Source organism: Propithecus coquereli, unplaced genomic scaffold (genome assembly GCF_000956105.1).
Source record: "Propithecus coquereli isolate 6110/MARCELLA unplaced genomic scaffold, Pcoq_1.0 Scaffold202, whole genome shotgun sequence".
NCBI classification, from domain to species: domain Eukaryota; kingdom Metazoa; phylum Chordata; class Mammalia; order Primates; family Indriidae; genus Propithecus; species Propithecus coquereli.
The window spans coordinates 2,676,683-2,693,691 of record NW_012145190.1 but is presented as its reverse complement, the minus strand read 5'-3'; the positions used below and the strand labels follow the sequence as shown (position 1 = coordinate 2,693,691).

Here is a 17,009-nt window from a genome sequence, read left to right as displayed (position 1 = left end):
TCCAAGGCCCAAAAGCAATGACAATCCAGGAGCCATGAGAAACCCCACATCCAGCCTGAAGTCTCTAAATATCGTTTCCCATTAAAGGGCCCCAGGGCTGGTCAGAGAAATGGCCAATTTCAGATAAGGACACTGTCTGAAACTAACGGGATTCTGCCTAAAGGACACAGATGCTGGACTGGTAAAGTTCCCAGTGGCCAAAGGTGAGACAATTTGAGAATTAAAAAGAATCACAAACAGCTTGAAAGATGTCAACTATATTTAAAATGGGATTTTAAAAAAGAAATAACTAGTAGTCACCCCTGGAGGTTGCTAGGGCACCAACTCATTATTCTGGAACTGGCAAATAGAGGGGAAAACCAAGCATTTATTTCAGGGTGACAAAACAGTAAGGGAAAGTTTTTCTGTCCAGAAGGAATTCTAGCTATGAAAAGCAGAAGTGAAGATAGAAAATCCTCCTGCTGCAACCTTACTAAAATAACGGGTCTAGGCACTGATCAGTAATGGCTACTGAAACCGTGAGGAGTACGGCTGATGGGAAACTTTATAATGACGGATCAGACTGACAACGTCTGAACCAGCTGATCAATCTTAACACCATAATGAGACAACAGACACGGGGGGCTGCTGCAGGGAGACCAGAGGAAGCCCACAGCTCCACCTCTGCGCTATTCTTGCCAAAAGTAACAATAAAGATAAATTGACAGGAGGCTGAGGCAAGATCACTTGACCCCAGGAGTTTAAGACTAGTCTGGGCAACTTAGTGAGACTCTGTCTCAAAAATGAAAAAAAAAAAAAAAAAAAAATTAAATTGAGTCTCCCCCAAGCCTCTAATCCACACATTTACAGGAAATAATCAAAGGAATATTTTTAAATGAAGCCAAAGGGATGCCAAATCCAAAACGTGGGAAACTCGACAGGATAGATGACCAGTTTCTTCAACAAATAAACGAGACATAAAAAGTGGGGAGAGGGGATGCTGCTAAAGATTTTAAAAGATACAGAAGACACATCAACCGAATACCTTGCACGGACCATGCACAAATCCTAATTTGAACAAAAACTGTAAAAAGATGTATTCGAGACAATTACGAGAATTTGAACAGTGACTGCATATTAGATAATATTAAGAAATTGGTTTTTTTTTAAGCTGTGGTAGTACTATGGTGATGTTTAAGTAAAAGAGGCCTATTTGTTAAAGACACACACCGAAGCATTTACAGGTAAAACGACGCGATGTCTGAGATTTGCTCTGAAATCCCCGACGGGGGTGCGAGGAGCAGTGCGTGGCGTGCAGTTGGGAGGGCACAGAAGAGACATGCTGGCAAACGTCACTCTCCGCTCTTGTTCCCCCAGACGCCCCCAGGGTAACTCCCTTCTCCACTCAAGTCCAAGGATCGGGCCCCAAAACTCCTTGGCGTGGGAAGCAGCCTGACCCGTCCTTACCTCTCCCCAGCCTCTTCCCTGCCACTCCTGGTGCGCTCCGAGCCCTGGCCAGCCCGACTCACCTCCCAGACCCCTGCGATTCCTCAGTGTTTCACTATCCCCGTCACCACTCCACCCCACTGTGTTCCTCGGTCGCTTTCCCAGGCCCCACTCCTTCCTGTCCTCCCTTCCTATTCATCCTTCAGGTCTTGGCTCAGACCCACTTCCTCCAGGAAGCCTTCCCTGATACCGACCCCATCCGTGCCCAGAACAGGTGCCGTTCTGTGTCCCCACGGCCACCTATAGGTTTACTTCGCTGACTGCAATTGCCTGATGACCTGCCTTTCTCCATCCTCTAGATTGAGAACAGTCTGAACTAAAGGGCTTGTCTGTCTTGTTCACTGGTGAATCCCTGCCGTCAGGCACTACGGCTGGCACATAATTGTCACTAAGTGACTAGTGGCTGAATGAATGAATGAATGCATGCGCGCAAGTAGAAACGGTTAAGAACAAAAGAGAGGATGGGCACGGGGGTAAATGAAGATCTCTCCCCTCCCTGCTCCCTACCCCCATCTCACCTGTCCTTTTAGCTTCCTTCTGGTACTTCTGCTGAAGCCTGTCCATGAGCAGGCCATTCCAGAGGGCACACAGCACCCCGAAGAATTGAGTGATGGCAAAGGCATTTGTGTAGGTGCTGACTGCAGAGGATGGAGAAGGGGCGGGTGATGACAGGGCTCCGGGACTGCCTTCCAGGATAGGACTCTTTCGCCCTGCACTCGCCCTGCCCATCCCTCCTCCCCCACCCTCAAAGCCTCCCCTGGAGTGCGCAGCCCTGCCAGAGGCCCCAGTTCCCGGGGCTGGGACGCAGGACAGGCTGCCTCCCAGCCCCATCACATACCTATCGCCCTGTCCCCACCGGCCAAGCTGGTCAACAGCGAGTCGAGGGTGCCGATGAACAGGTAGTGATACAACTGTATCACAGACAGCCACACCAGGTGCCAGGCGAAGCGGCGAGAGAGGACGTAACCCCAGAAAGAGCGGGGTTTCTGCTGCTGCCCTGGTCCTGGGATCTCTGATGGGGAACGGATCTGGCAGGAATTACAAGGGAAGTGGAGGGACAGGATGGGTGAGAGCATGGAGGCCTTCATGGGACAGCCTTGGGTCAAGCCCTCCTTCCGCCCTTGTCTCAGAACCCGCACCTCCCCACCTCCCTGCTTCGTCATCCCGGCCCCACCACCTTGAATGACCCTCACTGCAAGTTCTCAGTCTACTGAAATCCGATCTGTCTCCCACAGCCTGGTCAATGACACTTCTTGCAGTAACACCTTCCTGATCTTTCTCAGCCAGGATGGTGAAAAGGACAAAGGGAGGAGAGAGTCAGAGGTGAGATGGGGAAGAGTGGTGGGCAGCTACTGTTCCGTAGGCTCCTCACCCCTCCCTTTCTTTTGGTACCAGTATCCTTGGGAATTCATCCCCTGCCCTATTCTCTGTGGGCCACATGGGACTATGAATTAAGACTTCTGTTCCTTAGCCAGGGTTGACCAATTAGACTGTTCTCCCTAAAGAGACAGACTGGCTACGCCCAGAGGTATCCTGGTGCTACTCTTCCTAGAGCCTGGCAAGTTCAATTTTCCCCCTTGATTTTGTAAGCTTCCCAGAATCCTATTCTTATTTCTTTAAAAAAAAATAAATTCTATTGTGTATATTTAAGGTATACAACATGATACTATAGGATACATACAGACAGTAAGATGGTTATTATAGGGAAGCAAATTAACATATTATCTCACATATTTACCCTTTTTTTTTGTAGCAAGGACAGTTAAAATCTACTCATTTAATAAAAGTCCCAAATACAAGACAATTTTGTTATAGTCCTCGCGTTGTACACTAGATCTCTAGAGCGTTCATACTGAGTATCTGCTACGTTGTATCCTTTGACCTCCCTCTCCCATTTTCTCTACCCTCCCCGGCCCATTCTTATTCCCACTGTAGCCAGCTGCGGTTTGTGATGTTTGTAACCAAAGAACCAAAACAGACAGAGGAAGGAAAGGAGGCAGCATTGGAGCTGGGACAATGACAGAGGGCAGACTCAGGAGACCTGCAGAAATGGGGACAAGTGAACCAGACTGAGGGCAATGGCATCACAGAAGGGGGCAAAACTGAGGAGCGGGGGAAGGGAAGGCAAGTCACGGCAGACAGACTTCGGGGGTGGGGGTGGGGGGATAAGAAAGAGAGAACAGAAAACAGACAAGGACAGAAAAGAGGCTCTCCCTGGACCCTCTATAGAGTGAGGGGGCTGAGAAGATCCTTAAGGTCCTTTCTCTGCCTGACTTCTGGTGGGGGGTGAGTGGGTCGGCAGGTGAGGAGCTGGGGAAGGAAGAGGAGAGGCGGGTTCTGGAGGAGACGGGAGAGCGAGCCAGGGCTCACCTTTCTCTGGTGAAAGGAACTCCTTTGCTGCAGCTCCGTTTTCACGCTCAGCGGTTTTCTCCTCCTTTGCGGGGCCGTTCCCAGAGCACAGGCTGTGGAAACAGAAGCCCCACCAGCGAGGCCAAGGGCTGTGAGCTGGACCTGAGGTTCGGACTGGAGGGAATCATGGGCTGGACCCCAAATGTCACCACACTTTGGAATCACCTTTTAACCACCCCGATGTCCAGGTACAGTCTGGACCAGTTAAATCAGAATGTCTGGGGGTGAGAGCCAGCCTTTCTTTCTTTTTCTTTTTTTATTTTTTTAAGATCTCCAAGTGATTCTGACATGCAGCAACGTTTGAGAAGCACTGGAGGCCTGGAAAGAGTAACACAGGCCTGGGTTCAAATCCCAGCTCTGCCTCTTCCCAGCAGCAGAAACATGGCTCAGACTTAACCCTTCTGAGCCTCATTCTTCTCATTTCGCAAGTGGAGACAAGGACATCCGAGAGGATGGTTGTGAGCATGAAATCAGAGAGCACCCGGGGTCTGACAAACAGGAAGTGAGCAGCAAATGAACACCCCCTTCTAGTCCTTGCGGTCACTGAAATGGTCCCATTTCCTCACCTCCTCTGCACCTCCACTCCCTGCAGTGGGGCTTTGCAGCTCTGTTTCCCCCTGCCCTAAATCCAGGCTGGCCTTGCGAACTGCTCCAGCCGAGGCAATGCAGCAGAAGTGATGTGCTAATTCCAAGCCTGGACCTCAAGAAACCTTGTGCATTGCTGCACTTTCTCTCAGAACCCCGAAACCACTGTGTGCTCAAGCCCGTGCTGGCCTGCTGCAGGGTGAGACCCACGTGACCCAGACATCCGCCATCCTAGGCCAGCCGGCCCCCAGCCAACCTGCCTGATGCTGATCAGAGCCGTGAGCAAGCCCTGTCAGGACCATCCGAGTCTGGCCCTGAGCAGTAGCACCAGCCAGCTACCCAAAGACTTGTGAAAAATAGTAAATGCGTAGCATTTTCGGCCTCTGAGTTTTGGGGCAGTTCACTATGCAGCAATGGCTAACTGATACAGCCCTGCACCGGTCCTCCTCTCCTGTCACAGGTGTGTCCTGCCCTGTCTGTCCCACCCCTTGCTTGCTTCCCACCCTAGGTCAGAAGAGGGCCTTTGGCCCGCAATGGCCAGATCACAGTCCTTACCCATAGCTGTAGTTGGGGGGCAGTGGGTAGGGGATGTGCCCCCAGGGCATCAGGAGGAAGGTACGTGTGACATGCCAGGTACTGCAGACTGAGGAAGATGAAGGAGGCCCTGAGGCTGATGCCTTGTTCATAAAGCAGCTGCAGAAGGAGGAGGAAAAAGTCAGCACGACACCTGTGTTCATAGCAGCACTATTCACAACAGCCGAAAGATGGAAGCAACCCAAGCACCCACCAATGGATGAATGGTTAAACACGTGCACTATATACATACCATGGAATATTCTCCAGCCTTAAAAAGGAAAGGAAATGCTGCCACATGCTGCAACTTGGATTGAACCACTAGAACATTACGCTAAAGGAAATGAGCCAATCACAAAAGGACAAATACTGTATGATTGCACTCATATGAGGTACCTAGAGTTGTCAAGTTCATAGCACAGAAAGCAGAATGGTGTCTGCCAGGGCTAGGGGTATGGGGTGGGAGGAATGAGGAGTTAATGTTGAATGGGTACAGAGTTCCAATCTCGTAAGATGGAAAGAATTCTAGAGCTGGATGGTGGTGACGGTGGCACAACAATGCGAATGTATTTAATGCCACTGAACTGTACATTTAAAAATTGTTAAGACATCAAAATAGCTAGAAGAGAGGACTTAAAATGTTCCCAACACACAGAAATGATAAATACTCGAGGTGATGGGTACCCTAAATGCCCTGACATGATCGTTACTCATTCTATGCACATAACAAAAAATCATGTGTATTCCACAAATAGGTACAAATATTACGTATAAATTAAAAAATGGTTAAGATGGTAAATTTTATGTTATGTGTATTTTATCAAAAATAGTAACGTCAGTGCAAGAGGCAGGGGCTGGAACCTCAGTTTCCAGGGAGTCCTAGGGCAGGCTCTTGCCTACCATCCTGGAAGCTGAGGACGCCGGGTACACGCGCCCTCCTCGCAGGGCCCAGTCGGCAGCAGGGGAGTCATCATGTGACCCACCCCCACAGCCTGCGGAGCTTCCTAGTGTGGCTCCTTAGAGATCTTCTAGCCCAGTGCATCTTCCCCCAAGAGCAGCAAAATCCTTTTGATCAAACATCATTTTACACAAAAAGTCAACTTACAAAACACATCAACGGGGAGCTGCCCACTCAACCTCCCCTGCATACTTCTCGGTGACTGACAAAACACCAAAGGGAGCTCCTAAGTTCCTGACACCTAGTTTGAAAACCACTGATCTAGGGAGGCTGAGGCAGGAGGATCGCTTGAGCCCAGGAGTCTGAGGTTGCTGTGAGCTAGGCTGACGCCACGGCACTCTAGCCCGGGCAACACAGTGAGACTCTGTCTCAAAAAAAAAAAAAAACCACTGATCTAGCCCAACCTCCCTATTTTACAGAGGATGACACTGAGGTCCAGAGAGGAGCAATGAATTGTCCAAGGTCAGAGTAAGCAGCAGCCAAGTCAGATTAAACCGAAAATTCCAGCTCCTGGTCCAGCACCCTTTTCCCTGCCAACTCTAAAGAGAGAGGAGAGAAAGGGATGCGCACCCAGGGGAAGAAGCAAGAACCTGCAAAGTGGCTTTTGTACCAGGAGTAGAAAGGCTTGGGTGTCCCAGGGCCGAGGTGCTTATGGGACTAATCTAGGCTCATATCTGGGTAGTGACAGCTAGAGACCCTCTTCTCTTCCCCGATGGCCCACAGGTTGACACAAAGCCCAGAGGGAAGTCCCAGGTTAGGCAGCTTGGGCCCCACACTCTTTCATTCCTCTCACTCAGCCATCTTTAGGGTGTTGGCTTTTGTCCTTCAGCTTGTTGCCTCATAGTCAAAGCATGGCTGCCACAACTCCAACTATCACATCCTCCCACTGCAACATTTAAAGAGGAAGGGTAAGAAGGGAGACCAAGGAGGAAGGCTTTCTTTTTACTTTGCTCTCACCTTCCAACAGGGAGGAACTGTCCCCCAAGTCCTCCACTATACACATCCCCTTTTATCTCATTACAAAGGACTGGACCACTTGCCTACCTCTACCCATCACTGGCAAGGGAGAAAGGGATTGCCATGGTTGGCTTAGATCAATCAGGATCCATCCCCTGGGCTGGGCAGGTCACTGCTGAGATAAAATTGCTAGCAATGAATAAAGCAGAATGGTGGTGGACGGACTAACAGTCTTGGCAACATTCAACATCAGCCTTTGGGAGAGCTGAGCAGGCCTATGTCTGTCCTTTCTGCCCCCCTAGCCACTTCCCACCTCCTTGTGCAAACCAGAAGCTCACAGCAGCAAACACCGCCATTCCAAAGGGCTCTCAGCCTCTGCCCAGCACCGGCCCAAGCACATCATGCCACACCTTCCCTTAGCCTCTGCCCAAAAAACCTGGGCAAGTGTGAAGAAGGGGTTTAGTGGTTATAAGCTCAGGCTCTAAGACCAGACAGGCCTGGCGCTAAGTTCTAGTATCATGGTTACTAGCTGCGGAACCTTCAGCAAGCTTCTTAACTCTCTGAGACTCAATGCTTTATCTGTAAAATAGGGATAAAATAGTTCCTACATGAGAGAGTTGAAGGAGAGAAATCATGCAAGGTTCACAAGACAAGTGTCTGGCATATGTAAGTGCTCAGTAAATGTTAGCTATTGCTACTTTTTACCTTAATAATAAGAGGAAGAGTCAAATGCTCCATTGTAGAGGGTGATGATAGTTGAACGATGTTTGCCAAATAGGTTCCCAATCTGGGAAAGATAGGACCAAGCTGAATCATTTATTCATAAAACAAATATTTCCTGAGTGCCCAGCATGTTCCAGACCCTCATTCTATCCAAATCGACCCTCTACCCAAAGAGCTCCCACCCTGGCTTGGGGCAACCACAACTGAGGCAGACGACCATAGAAAGTGCCTCATCTTCCCTCCACCTGCCACCCTCCCCTCCATCATCCACCTCCTGGTAGGTGGCTGGGATTAGGGCAGGCTCCTACCTGCAGGTTGGTGATGAGAAACAGCATTCCCCCGACGCTGAGCACTGGCATAGCCAGGAAGAGCAGCACAGCTGAGTCTGGAGCATGAAAGTCAGAGGTAGAGTGTGTCACAGTGCAACCCAAACACGGAGCTCTGAATTCGGTTCCCCCTTCTTCCAATTTCCCACCACCCTTCGGTTCGGGGCCGGCTTTTTTTCTTGTTTCAGGGTTTTTAGGTTCTTGGCCAGGGTTGCCCATTTTTTCCTTGTTGGGTTTTCTTGTGCCCCTTTTTTCCCCCCAAAGATGGTCCTCAGTCTATGGCAGACCTAGATGCCTACAGTTAGAGAGAGAACTCAAAGCGAAGCCACCGACTACTCCCCTCCCTCTCTAAACCACGAGAAGCCCCTGCTACTCATCCTCAACACTGTGGGGGAAGAGGACTCTGGACTCATCTTTGTAGTTCAGGCCCCAAGCCCAACCCCTAATTTATTGAATGACCCTGAGCTGGTTCTGAATCTGTGCCTCAGTCGCTTCATCTGTTAAATGGGAACGACAGTCCCTGCTCTTCGCACCTCGCAGGGGTGCCGTGAGATCTCAGCGAGAAAATGGCTATAGTCTTTCCTTTGTTCACTAAGCTCTGAGTACTTCCTTTGTGCCAGGCTTTGTACTTGGCATTGGAAATGCTGGATAAGTAAAACAAACTCTTTGCCCTTGAATGGACTGACACGTAAACAAATCATTACCACAGGTCTGGAATAGCAGAGCTGCTCAAGGCCTAGAGGAGCCCTTGATAAATTAGCGCTTCTCAAAGACCACAGACTTCTGCCCACTTTCATGATTTTGGCCATAACCTATGCCTGTCCTATTATTTACTAAAATGCGTTGCTTTTTTTTAAGTTGACTCGCTTTAGCCCCAAAAACCCTATTTTTTAAAAAACACTTTCTATCACTGCTGTAGATGAAAACACTTGCATTGTTTGTCATGAATAGGACGTAACTATAAAAATAAATACAAGGAAAACAATGTTACTAAATTGTAGCCAGATGCAGTTGCCCTTAGAATGTTCAAAGCCTGAGACCTGCTCTTGCCATCAGTGTTAAAATCATATGGCCCCACATTGAGACTTTCTTTCATGAAATCGGCAGGGCTGAAAGAGAATATAAAAAGGGAGTAACTTTTCCACCAGGCGATTCAGTGCTGGTTAATGCAGTTAATGTCGCCAATGTGTGCCCTTAATATCCTCCTAACTACTGTGCTATACCTTGGGAAGTCCTGCAAAGAGCAAATTGTAGAGCACTCACGCTATTTACCACCAGTTTGTCTTTGGAAAATGTACATCTCTCCTAGTACTAAAGGCTGGAGATCCCTTTCACGATAGTCCCTGCAGCCTCCACACATTTTGCAAAAAACAAAAAGTGCTATTTTGTGGGGAAAGGGGGGTATTATTGCTCATACGATCCAGAAAAGTGAGTCAAACATTAGCCAGCTACCACCTCCACGGTCGGCCTCTCGAAAATCATTTACAGGCTTTTAGAGTAGATGATGCTGGCTTGATAAAGAGGTTTGAAATAACCGGCTTGAAGCGCCAGGCTATCTCCTGAGATCTGTTTGGATGAAGACAGCCTCCGTGTTTGCCCAGCATGAGTGGAGACGACCTCATGACGCTGTCTGGCTTCAGGATAGCTACCACACGCACTAGAGTTACGTACTTTCCTTTCCTAAACCAAAAGTGGAGCCATGAGATCTGACACTGGGGAGGAATATTGAGAGGCATCTGGTGGCCGGCGTAACCAAAGCGATGGGGCAGAACCACCAGGGACCAGGATGCCTGCAGCCCAGGCCCACTTCCCACTCACTTTCTTTGTGGCTTTGGGCAAATCTCTGCAAGGGGTCCCTCTCTGGCCTCAGTTTCTCCTCTATGTAATGGGTTGGGGGGAGAGAGAGGGATAAACCAGATTGGAATTCCCAGACTTTTATAAAGTGGTAAAATATGAAAACCAAGCTTTTGAGTACAGCAGAGTTGTCAACTTTTACCCTGCTAAGGATATTTTCAAAATTGTCATTCATATTACCATTTCATTAAAAAGAGAAAGGACATTTTAACACACATAAGAAAAAGGATGTAACGTTTTGAATCAGATCTGCTCTCTAAAGCAATCCCTCTCCATCATCCTTCTTTTTCACGTTTTCTCAGCAGACTAAACTATTTTCATAGACCAGCAATAACTCAAAATCCCTCAAGGATTCTTTCAAGCTGTGGATCTCTGAATAACCATGTGGTCCGTGTCTTGCCCATGACCTGACCTCTGCACTTGCCCCCTCTCCCAGGTGCCCCCTGAGCTTGTGCCCTCCCGCGCACCTGGCAGCACTCACCTGCAGAGGTGAAGGCTATGATGAGTGTGGCGCTGGTGTAGAGAAATCTGAAATACAGAACAGGAGGAGAACATTGTCAAGAAAGGAGAAACCTAGGAGACAAAACATGATTCTGCTCACCCAACCTCCAAGTTTAGGACTGGACTGCGTTTTCAGCCAGCATTGAACTGGGAGCTCAGTGGGCACTGATGCCAAGTGCAAGAAGCCTTAAGACTGAGATGTGGTCCTGACCTCGCAGACAGTGCATTTTGCTCCTCCCAAAGTCCCAGGCTAGGCTGGGGAGTCCTGGACAATGACTGTCTCAGGACTCAGGCAGGGGCCGAGTGGGCAGAGCCAAGGCCCTCCCATCTGGAAGTTCCAACAGCTCAACCCCTTGGAGAAAGAAGTTCGAGCCTGGTCTGCAAATCAAAATCTGGAGTTAAAACTCCTCCTCTGGTGTGACTTTGGGGCAAGGTGCTGCCCCTCTCTGGGCTTCAGAAGCCTTTTATTTTATTGTATTTATTTTATTTTATTTTTGAGACAGAGCCTCACTCTGTCACCTGGGCTAGAGTGCCATGGCGTCAGCCTAGCTCACAGCAACCTCAAACTCCTGGGCTCCAGCAATCCTCCTGCCTCAGCCTCCCGAGTACAGGAGGCCCACGCCACCACGCCCAGTTAATTTTTCTATTTTTAGTAGACACAGGGCGCTCACTCTTGCTCAGGCTGGTCTGAAACTCCTGACCTCAAGCAATCCTCCCACCTCAGCCTCTCAGAGTGCTAGGATTACAGGTGTGAGAGACGGCTCCTGGCCCAGAAGCCTTTTTTATAAAAGGAAATGATTGGACTGATCTAAGAGTGCTATGATTTCAGGATGATAATATCAAGGTTATAGAGATCCCTTAACCCTGTGGTCCCCAACCTCCAGGGCCACAAACTGACACCAGTCCACGGCCTGTTAGGAATCGGGCTAAGTCGCCACCTGAGCTCCGCCTCCCCTCACCCCATGGAAAAATCATCTTCCCTGAAAATTAGGAACTGGGCTGCACAGCAAGTGAGCAGCAGGCGAGCCACCGAAACTTCATCTGTATTTACCGCTGCTCCCCATCACTCACATCGCTGCCTGAGCTCCGCTCCCCCTCTGCCCCACCCGTGGAAAAACTCTCTTCCATGAAACTGGTCGCTGGTGCCAAAAAGGTTGGGGACCACAGCCTTAGCTGTTGGGGGTCTTGTAAGGCATGGGGTAATCAAAGCAGTGCCCTAAGGCTGGAGAAGAAGGAAGGGGCACAGGAAGGAAGGGGAGAACACAGGCAGCCAAAGGCCAAAGAGACCGAGATACGGTCACCATGCACCCAAAGACTTACCGTGTAAGGGACTTGCCTTACTCTCCAGCTGTTTCCTGGCCCGGACCAGGCCAGCCCTCGAGTCCCTCTCTCTGACAGCTGATCTCACACATGCCTCCCCAGGGTCGCCTGCTCTGGGGCGTTATCAGCCCACAGCAGGTACCGCTTATCACTGAACCTGGCCACACAGCACAGAGATCAGGACGCAGCAGCACACTGTGTGGGCGAGATCAAGTCCCTAATGCCTTGAGTCATCTGCACGGGAACTCCCACTGTCTCCCCTCCAGTCAGAAGGGACCTGAAATTCTATCATTGGAGATACCCAGGAAATTTCATTAGGTGAGCTACTGGGGAATTAAAGGGGGGGTGAGGAGGATGAAGATTAAGCCCGAGCGACCTGGATGTGAGACTGTGTAAGAGATGAGGATAAGAGGCCGGGCGCGGTGGCTCATGCCTGTAATCCTAGCACTCTGGGAGGCTGAGGCGGGCGGATCGTTTGAGCTCAGGAGTTCGAGACCAGCCTGAGCAAGAGCGAGACCCCGTCTCTACCAAAAATAGAAAGAAATTAATTGGACAGCTAAAAATATATAGAAAAAATTAGCCGGGCATGGTGGCGCATGCCTGTAGTCCCAGCTACTCGGGAGGCTGAGGCAGTAGGATTGCTTGAGCCTAGGAGTTTGAGGTTGCTGTGAGCTAGGCTCACGCCACGGCACTCTAGCCCGGGCAACAAAGTGAGACTCTGTCTCAAAAAAAAAAAAAAAGAGATGAGGATAAGGATCTTCAGGTGAAGGCAGAAAGAGTAGCAATTTTAGGTCTTGCTAATTTCATAACCCTGGCCCCAGGCCAGCCCTCAGAGGAAGTCAGCCTGGGCTCCTGCTCAATTCAACACATGACACAGCAGACACATTCACGTGGAGTAGGGAAGGTAGTGAGGAAACGGAAGCAAGGCTGTGGGAAGAGGGTGGACACAGAGAGGTTCCACACCCTTCTGGAGCTGTTCCTAACGGTTGCCGTGAGCAGCACCTGGCACGGCTGCCCAGTTGCCCAATCTGGGTTTCTATCCAAGCTGGGCTGCTGCCCAAAGAACTCCTCTTGCCCACCTCTGCCCAGACTGGGCCTTTGGGACTTACATGGCTATGAGGCGGGCCACAGTGGTCTTGAAATGGTCAAAGATGTAGCTGGTGGGGAATGTCATGAAGTTGTTCATGGAGGATGCCAGGGTGAAGATGAGTGAGAAGGTCTCATCCTGAGCTTTGCAGTCTGAAGGAGAGAAAAGGTCTCCCATCCATCCCAGCCTTCCTTCCAGGAGAGCACTTCCTGCCTGGGCTCCCCTCCATCTTGGACAGCTTGCCTGGTGGAAAGTTGTTCCTTACGCTGAGTTGGAATATGACTGCCCCTAATTACACCCTCAGGAGCTCACAGTTCCCTCCCAGGCACCTCCTAGACCTTGTGGAGGAAAGGGATGTGCCTCCCTCTCACCCTAGAAAGGCTGGCAGGGAGGGCAGGGGGCAGGGTCCTTCCTACACCTCCCACCACCTGGGAACCAGACTTAAGTTCCTTGGAAGAGTCGCACCTACCCTCAGCAGCCTGCTCTGTGGCATTGCCCATCAGCCCAGCATTTGGTTCACACGGGTTCTTAAAGTAATGCTCTGCTTTGAAGACAAACACCAGGGAGTCTGCGGCCACCCCGCCCTGACCGCGCCGGATCCCATCTGCCCTCCGAAGCTAAGCAGGGTCGGGCCCGGTCAGTATTTGGATGGGAGACCGCCTGGCCTGCGAACAAACACCAGGGAAACCCAACCAAAGACGACGCCCGCAAAGCCAAGGCATTCCAGCAGCCCTGTCAGCAGGGTGGCCACGTACAGGCCCCGGCCCGCCATGGCCCAGCGTCGAGCAGATCCTCAAATCCCGCTTTGTCCGCCTGGGCTGCCCACAAGAGCTGCAAGTCCTGGCGTTTGAGCACCTGGAAAATTCCTTTGGCAAGCCCTCCTCTTCACGTAGCTCTGTGGTCTTGACTGTTTCTGGCTTGGGCAAAAACCAACAGTGGGTGATTCTCTGGATCCTGTAAAATAAAGGCAGAGGCTACCTGGAAGATGAGGCTTGTGGGAAAGGCAGAGGTGGACAAAGGGTTCTTTGTGGGCTGGGTGAAGGGGCAGCATGACCACGACCACCGGCAGCAAATCTGGGGAATAAATACTTTCACAGGCCATCTCAGTCACTGCGTTTCATAACAATCTGGGTCAGCAGATAAGGTAAGTCCCCAAGCCCGCCTGAAGTCACAGGTGAATGACTTACCTGGTAGTTACCCGGCAGCTTGTGGGGAAGCAGGAACTCCCGAGGTCAAATTCTGAACGCAGGTCCACTAAGATGATACAAACAGCCACTCTGAACCGGCGCAGGGCGAGGGAGAAGTCATACACACACGCTGCCACAATCTCCCACAACAGCCTGCCCAAGGTGGTGTTTTGTTACCTTCAGTTTATTGACAATGAAACAAAAGCTCCAGAGTATTGCAGGAACGTGCCCAAGGTCACAGGGCTACTTAGTCACAGCGCAGACCCGTCTAATGTCGAAAACATCCCAACTCCGACCCGACGGAGAGCGAGCCGGGCAGCCCACGTGACGCTCGCCCCCGGACGGCCATTCCCGGCCCCGGCCCCCTCCCGACACCCGCCCCTGCCAGGGGAGCGCCCGAGGCCGCGCCCGCAGCCCGCGCACCCGACCGACCTCCGCGCCCGCCCCGGCCCGCGCCCCGGCGTCCTACCCGCTGCCCCGCGGGCTCTGGCGCGCTTTCCACGCGGGCCCGGGTTCGGATTCGCGCCTCTCGCCGCCACGCCCCGTCCCCGGCTCGCCCCCGCCCGCCCGGCAGCGGCCGGGCAGGCCTCGCCTCCGCCCTCACTTCCTTCTCGCGTCTCGCGGCCTCCCGCGCCCTTTTGGACCCTCCCCTTCGGATCCTCTTCTCTTTCCCTCCCTCTGTAACCCCAGCCGTTCGCTTTCCCCTCCCCTGACTGCCCCTCCGCTGTCCAAGTTAGTCTCAGTGGCCTTACGCACTCAGGCCCCCGCGCGGCAAGAGCACGAACTCACGGCGCCCTGCGGGAACGCCGCTGCGTGCAGGCGCAGGGACACACACACACACACACACACACCCTGCGCCATGTGCTTTACCTCAACCACGCGGCTGGGCATGGAACACATCTTTCCTCATTTGCTCTCTAGCTCAACTCTCCGTCTTACGCTCCCAGAACTGCCGGAAAACCCCAACTGCAGAATCAGGGAGCGGAGAACCAGGACTGAAAGCGAGCTTTCCAGAAACCATCTCCTGGAGGGGCGCCTTGCCTTTTCACCCCCCAAGGACCCCTTAGATGACTCCCTACCTCACCCCCAGCCCCGGTTCTGAAAGAGCCTTCTAGCCAGACTGCATTGATTAACTATTTATTCATTGCCCCATTTTTTATTAATCAAAGACATATCTAATTGCCCATCGGAGCTTGCGATCAGCATGAGGTAACCAGCTGCGTTACTTCCAGCCTAGAGCAAGTGAGCTGACATCTGTCTTGATCGGCCTGTGTGGCCGGTTCCCCGTAGTCAAAAACCCTATTTGAGGGAGAGCTTCCTGCATATTAGTCTGCAGCCGCCACCCCCAGCTTCCTGGATCCCCTGGGGGCCTAGGAACTCAAGCTATGCCAAGCCCACTCCTCTTTTTTTTTTTTTTTGAGACAGAGTCTTGCTCTGTTGCCCGGGCTAGAGTGCCGTGGTGTCATCCTAGCTCACAGCAACCTCACACTCCTGGGCTCAAGTGATCCTCCTGCCTCAGCCTCCCAAGTAGCTGGGACTATAGGCATGCGCCACCATGCCAGCTAATTTTTTCTGTATATATATTTTTAGCTGTCCAGATAATTTCTCTCTATTTTTAGTAGAGACGGGGGGTCTCGCTCAGGCTGGTCTCGAACTCCTGACTTTGAGCGATCCACCCGCCTAGGCCTCCCAGATTACAGGCGTGAGCCACCGCGCCCACCCTGCTCCTCTTTTTAAAAGATGAAGAAATAGAGGTTAGGACAGTGAAAGGCCAGAACCCAGGAGTGTTTTCCAGAGCACCACCAAAACTGAAAGATAAAGTCTGTGAGCACCCAAGTGACTAGATGGTGTGGGGGGAAGGGTGGCTGTGGTCCTGCAACCCAGACACCCAGCTGTTAACACAGCCTGGGGCAAGCTCTTTGGCTGCCCCACCTGTAAGGTAAGGATAATAGTACCTTAATTACAGGAATTGTCATAAAAGAGGCATGAGATGGGTTTATAAGGTCCCTGCAGGGAGCAGTTGGAGCAGGCAGACTGTAGGGTAGTGGATTTTCCGTTTGCCAGGAGAAGCAGCTTTGGGAGGAAATTTCAAAGGAACTTGCCCAAGGTTGCTCTACAAAGCTGCAGTGCCTTCCCAACTCCCAACCCTGTGCTCTCAACACTCCCAGTCTCAACAACAGATATTTGGACATTAGAAACAACAGCCTTTTCTTGAAAAATTAATTGATAGGAAAAAAAAAAACATAAAAACATAGCAGCCCAGGACAAACAGGACTTACGATGCTAGATTTTCTATTTTACGACAGTACATAAAGACACTGAAATTAATGCAAGCCCTGTCTCCGGCTCTGGCTTACGTTTGGATCTCCTGAGGACCTGGGGATCAGTAAGTGTGGAAGTAGCAAGGGAGGAACAGAAAAAGTCAAAGCAAAGAGAGGGAGATTTTAGAATATAAATCTGCAGGAGCGGGTCTGAAAGGCCCAGCTCACGGGCTATCTGAGCATCCAGGACTGGAGCACAGGACTCGGGTCAGGTCGTCCAGGGCTCTGTCCACCTTATCTTGTTACCTTTCTCTTGGCTCTCAGAGCCAATACCCGACACCCCCATCAATGTATGCAGAAGGCACTGCCTCTACTAACAAGACAGGCTTACTGAAACTGTTGGGACAAAATATTAGAATATCCTCTGAACCATTCCTGTCTTCTTTGGTTCGCGTTCCAGAGGCTAGCAGAGGCAGATGCTATTCTGATCACTCTTCATGCTTCGCTCGGATGAGGATTAACCAGTAACATCAGAGAAAGGAGTGATTATAATAAGGTCTGACAGTGCAGCCGATGTCTTCATCCCTGTTCTCTTCACTTCCTCCCCCTTCACCCCGCATCTTTTTACATTTATTGATTGGCTCCACAAATATACCTGGAGCACCACGCTCTGTGCCAGGTGCTGGGATTCGGAGAGAAGAGATTCAGTGCCTTCCCTCAAGGAGCTCATTCTCTAGAGGGAGAGACAGACAGATAAACCTGAGATTTCTGGAGTGCGGGGAC

The 17,009-nt window shown here is 51.0% G+C and overlaps 1 protein-coding gene across 1 annotated transcript in view; it reads right to left on the bottom strand.

The window, feature by feature from the left end:
• Nucleotides 1-14,360, bottom strand: part of SLC43A3 (solute carrier family 43, member 3) — a 17,881-nt gene extending 3,521 nt beyond the window's left edge. Inside the window, 13 exon segments of the mRNA XM_012643975.1 lie at nt 2,004-2,123; nt 2,324-2,497; nt 3,856-3,947; nt 5,035-5,127; nt 5,129-5,186; nt 7,676-7,754; nt 7,999-8,075; nt 10,352-10,398; nt 12,801-12,930; nt 13,248-13,341; nt 13,461-13,732; nt 13,966-14,032; nt 14,143-14,360. Coding sequence (XP_012499429.1) covers nt 2,004-2,123; nt 2,324-2,497; nt 3,856-3,947; nt 5,035-5,127; nt 5,129-5,186; nt 7,676-7,754; nt 7,999-8,075; nt 10,352-10,398; nt 12,801-12,930; nt 13,248-13,341; nt 13,461-13,550 — 1,054 coding nt within the window. The 5' untranslated portion in view covers nt 13,551-13,732; nt 13,966-14,032; nt 14,143-14,360.
• Nucleotides 14,361-17,009: the final 2,649 nt, after the last annotated feature.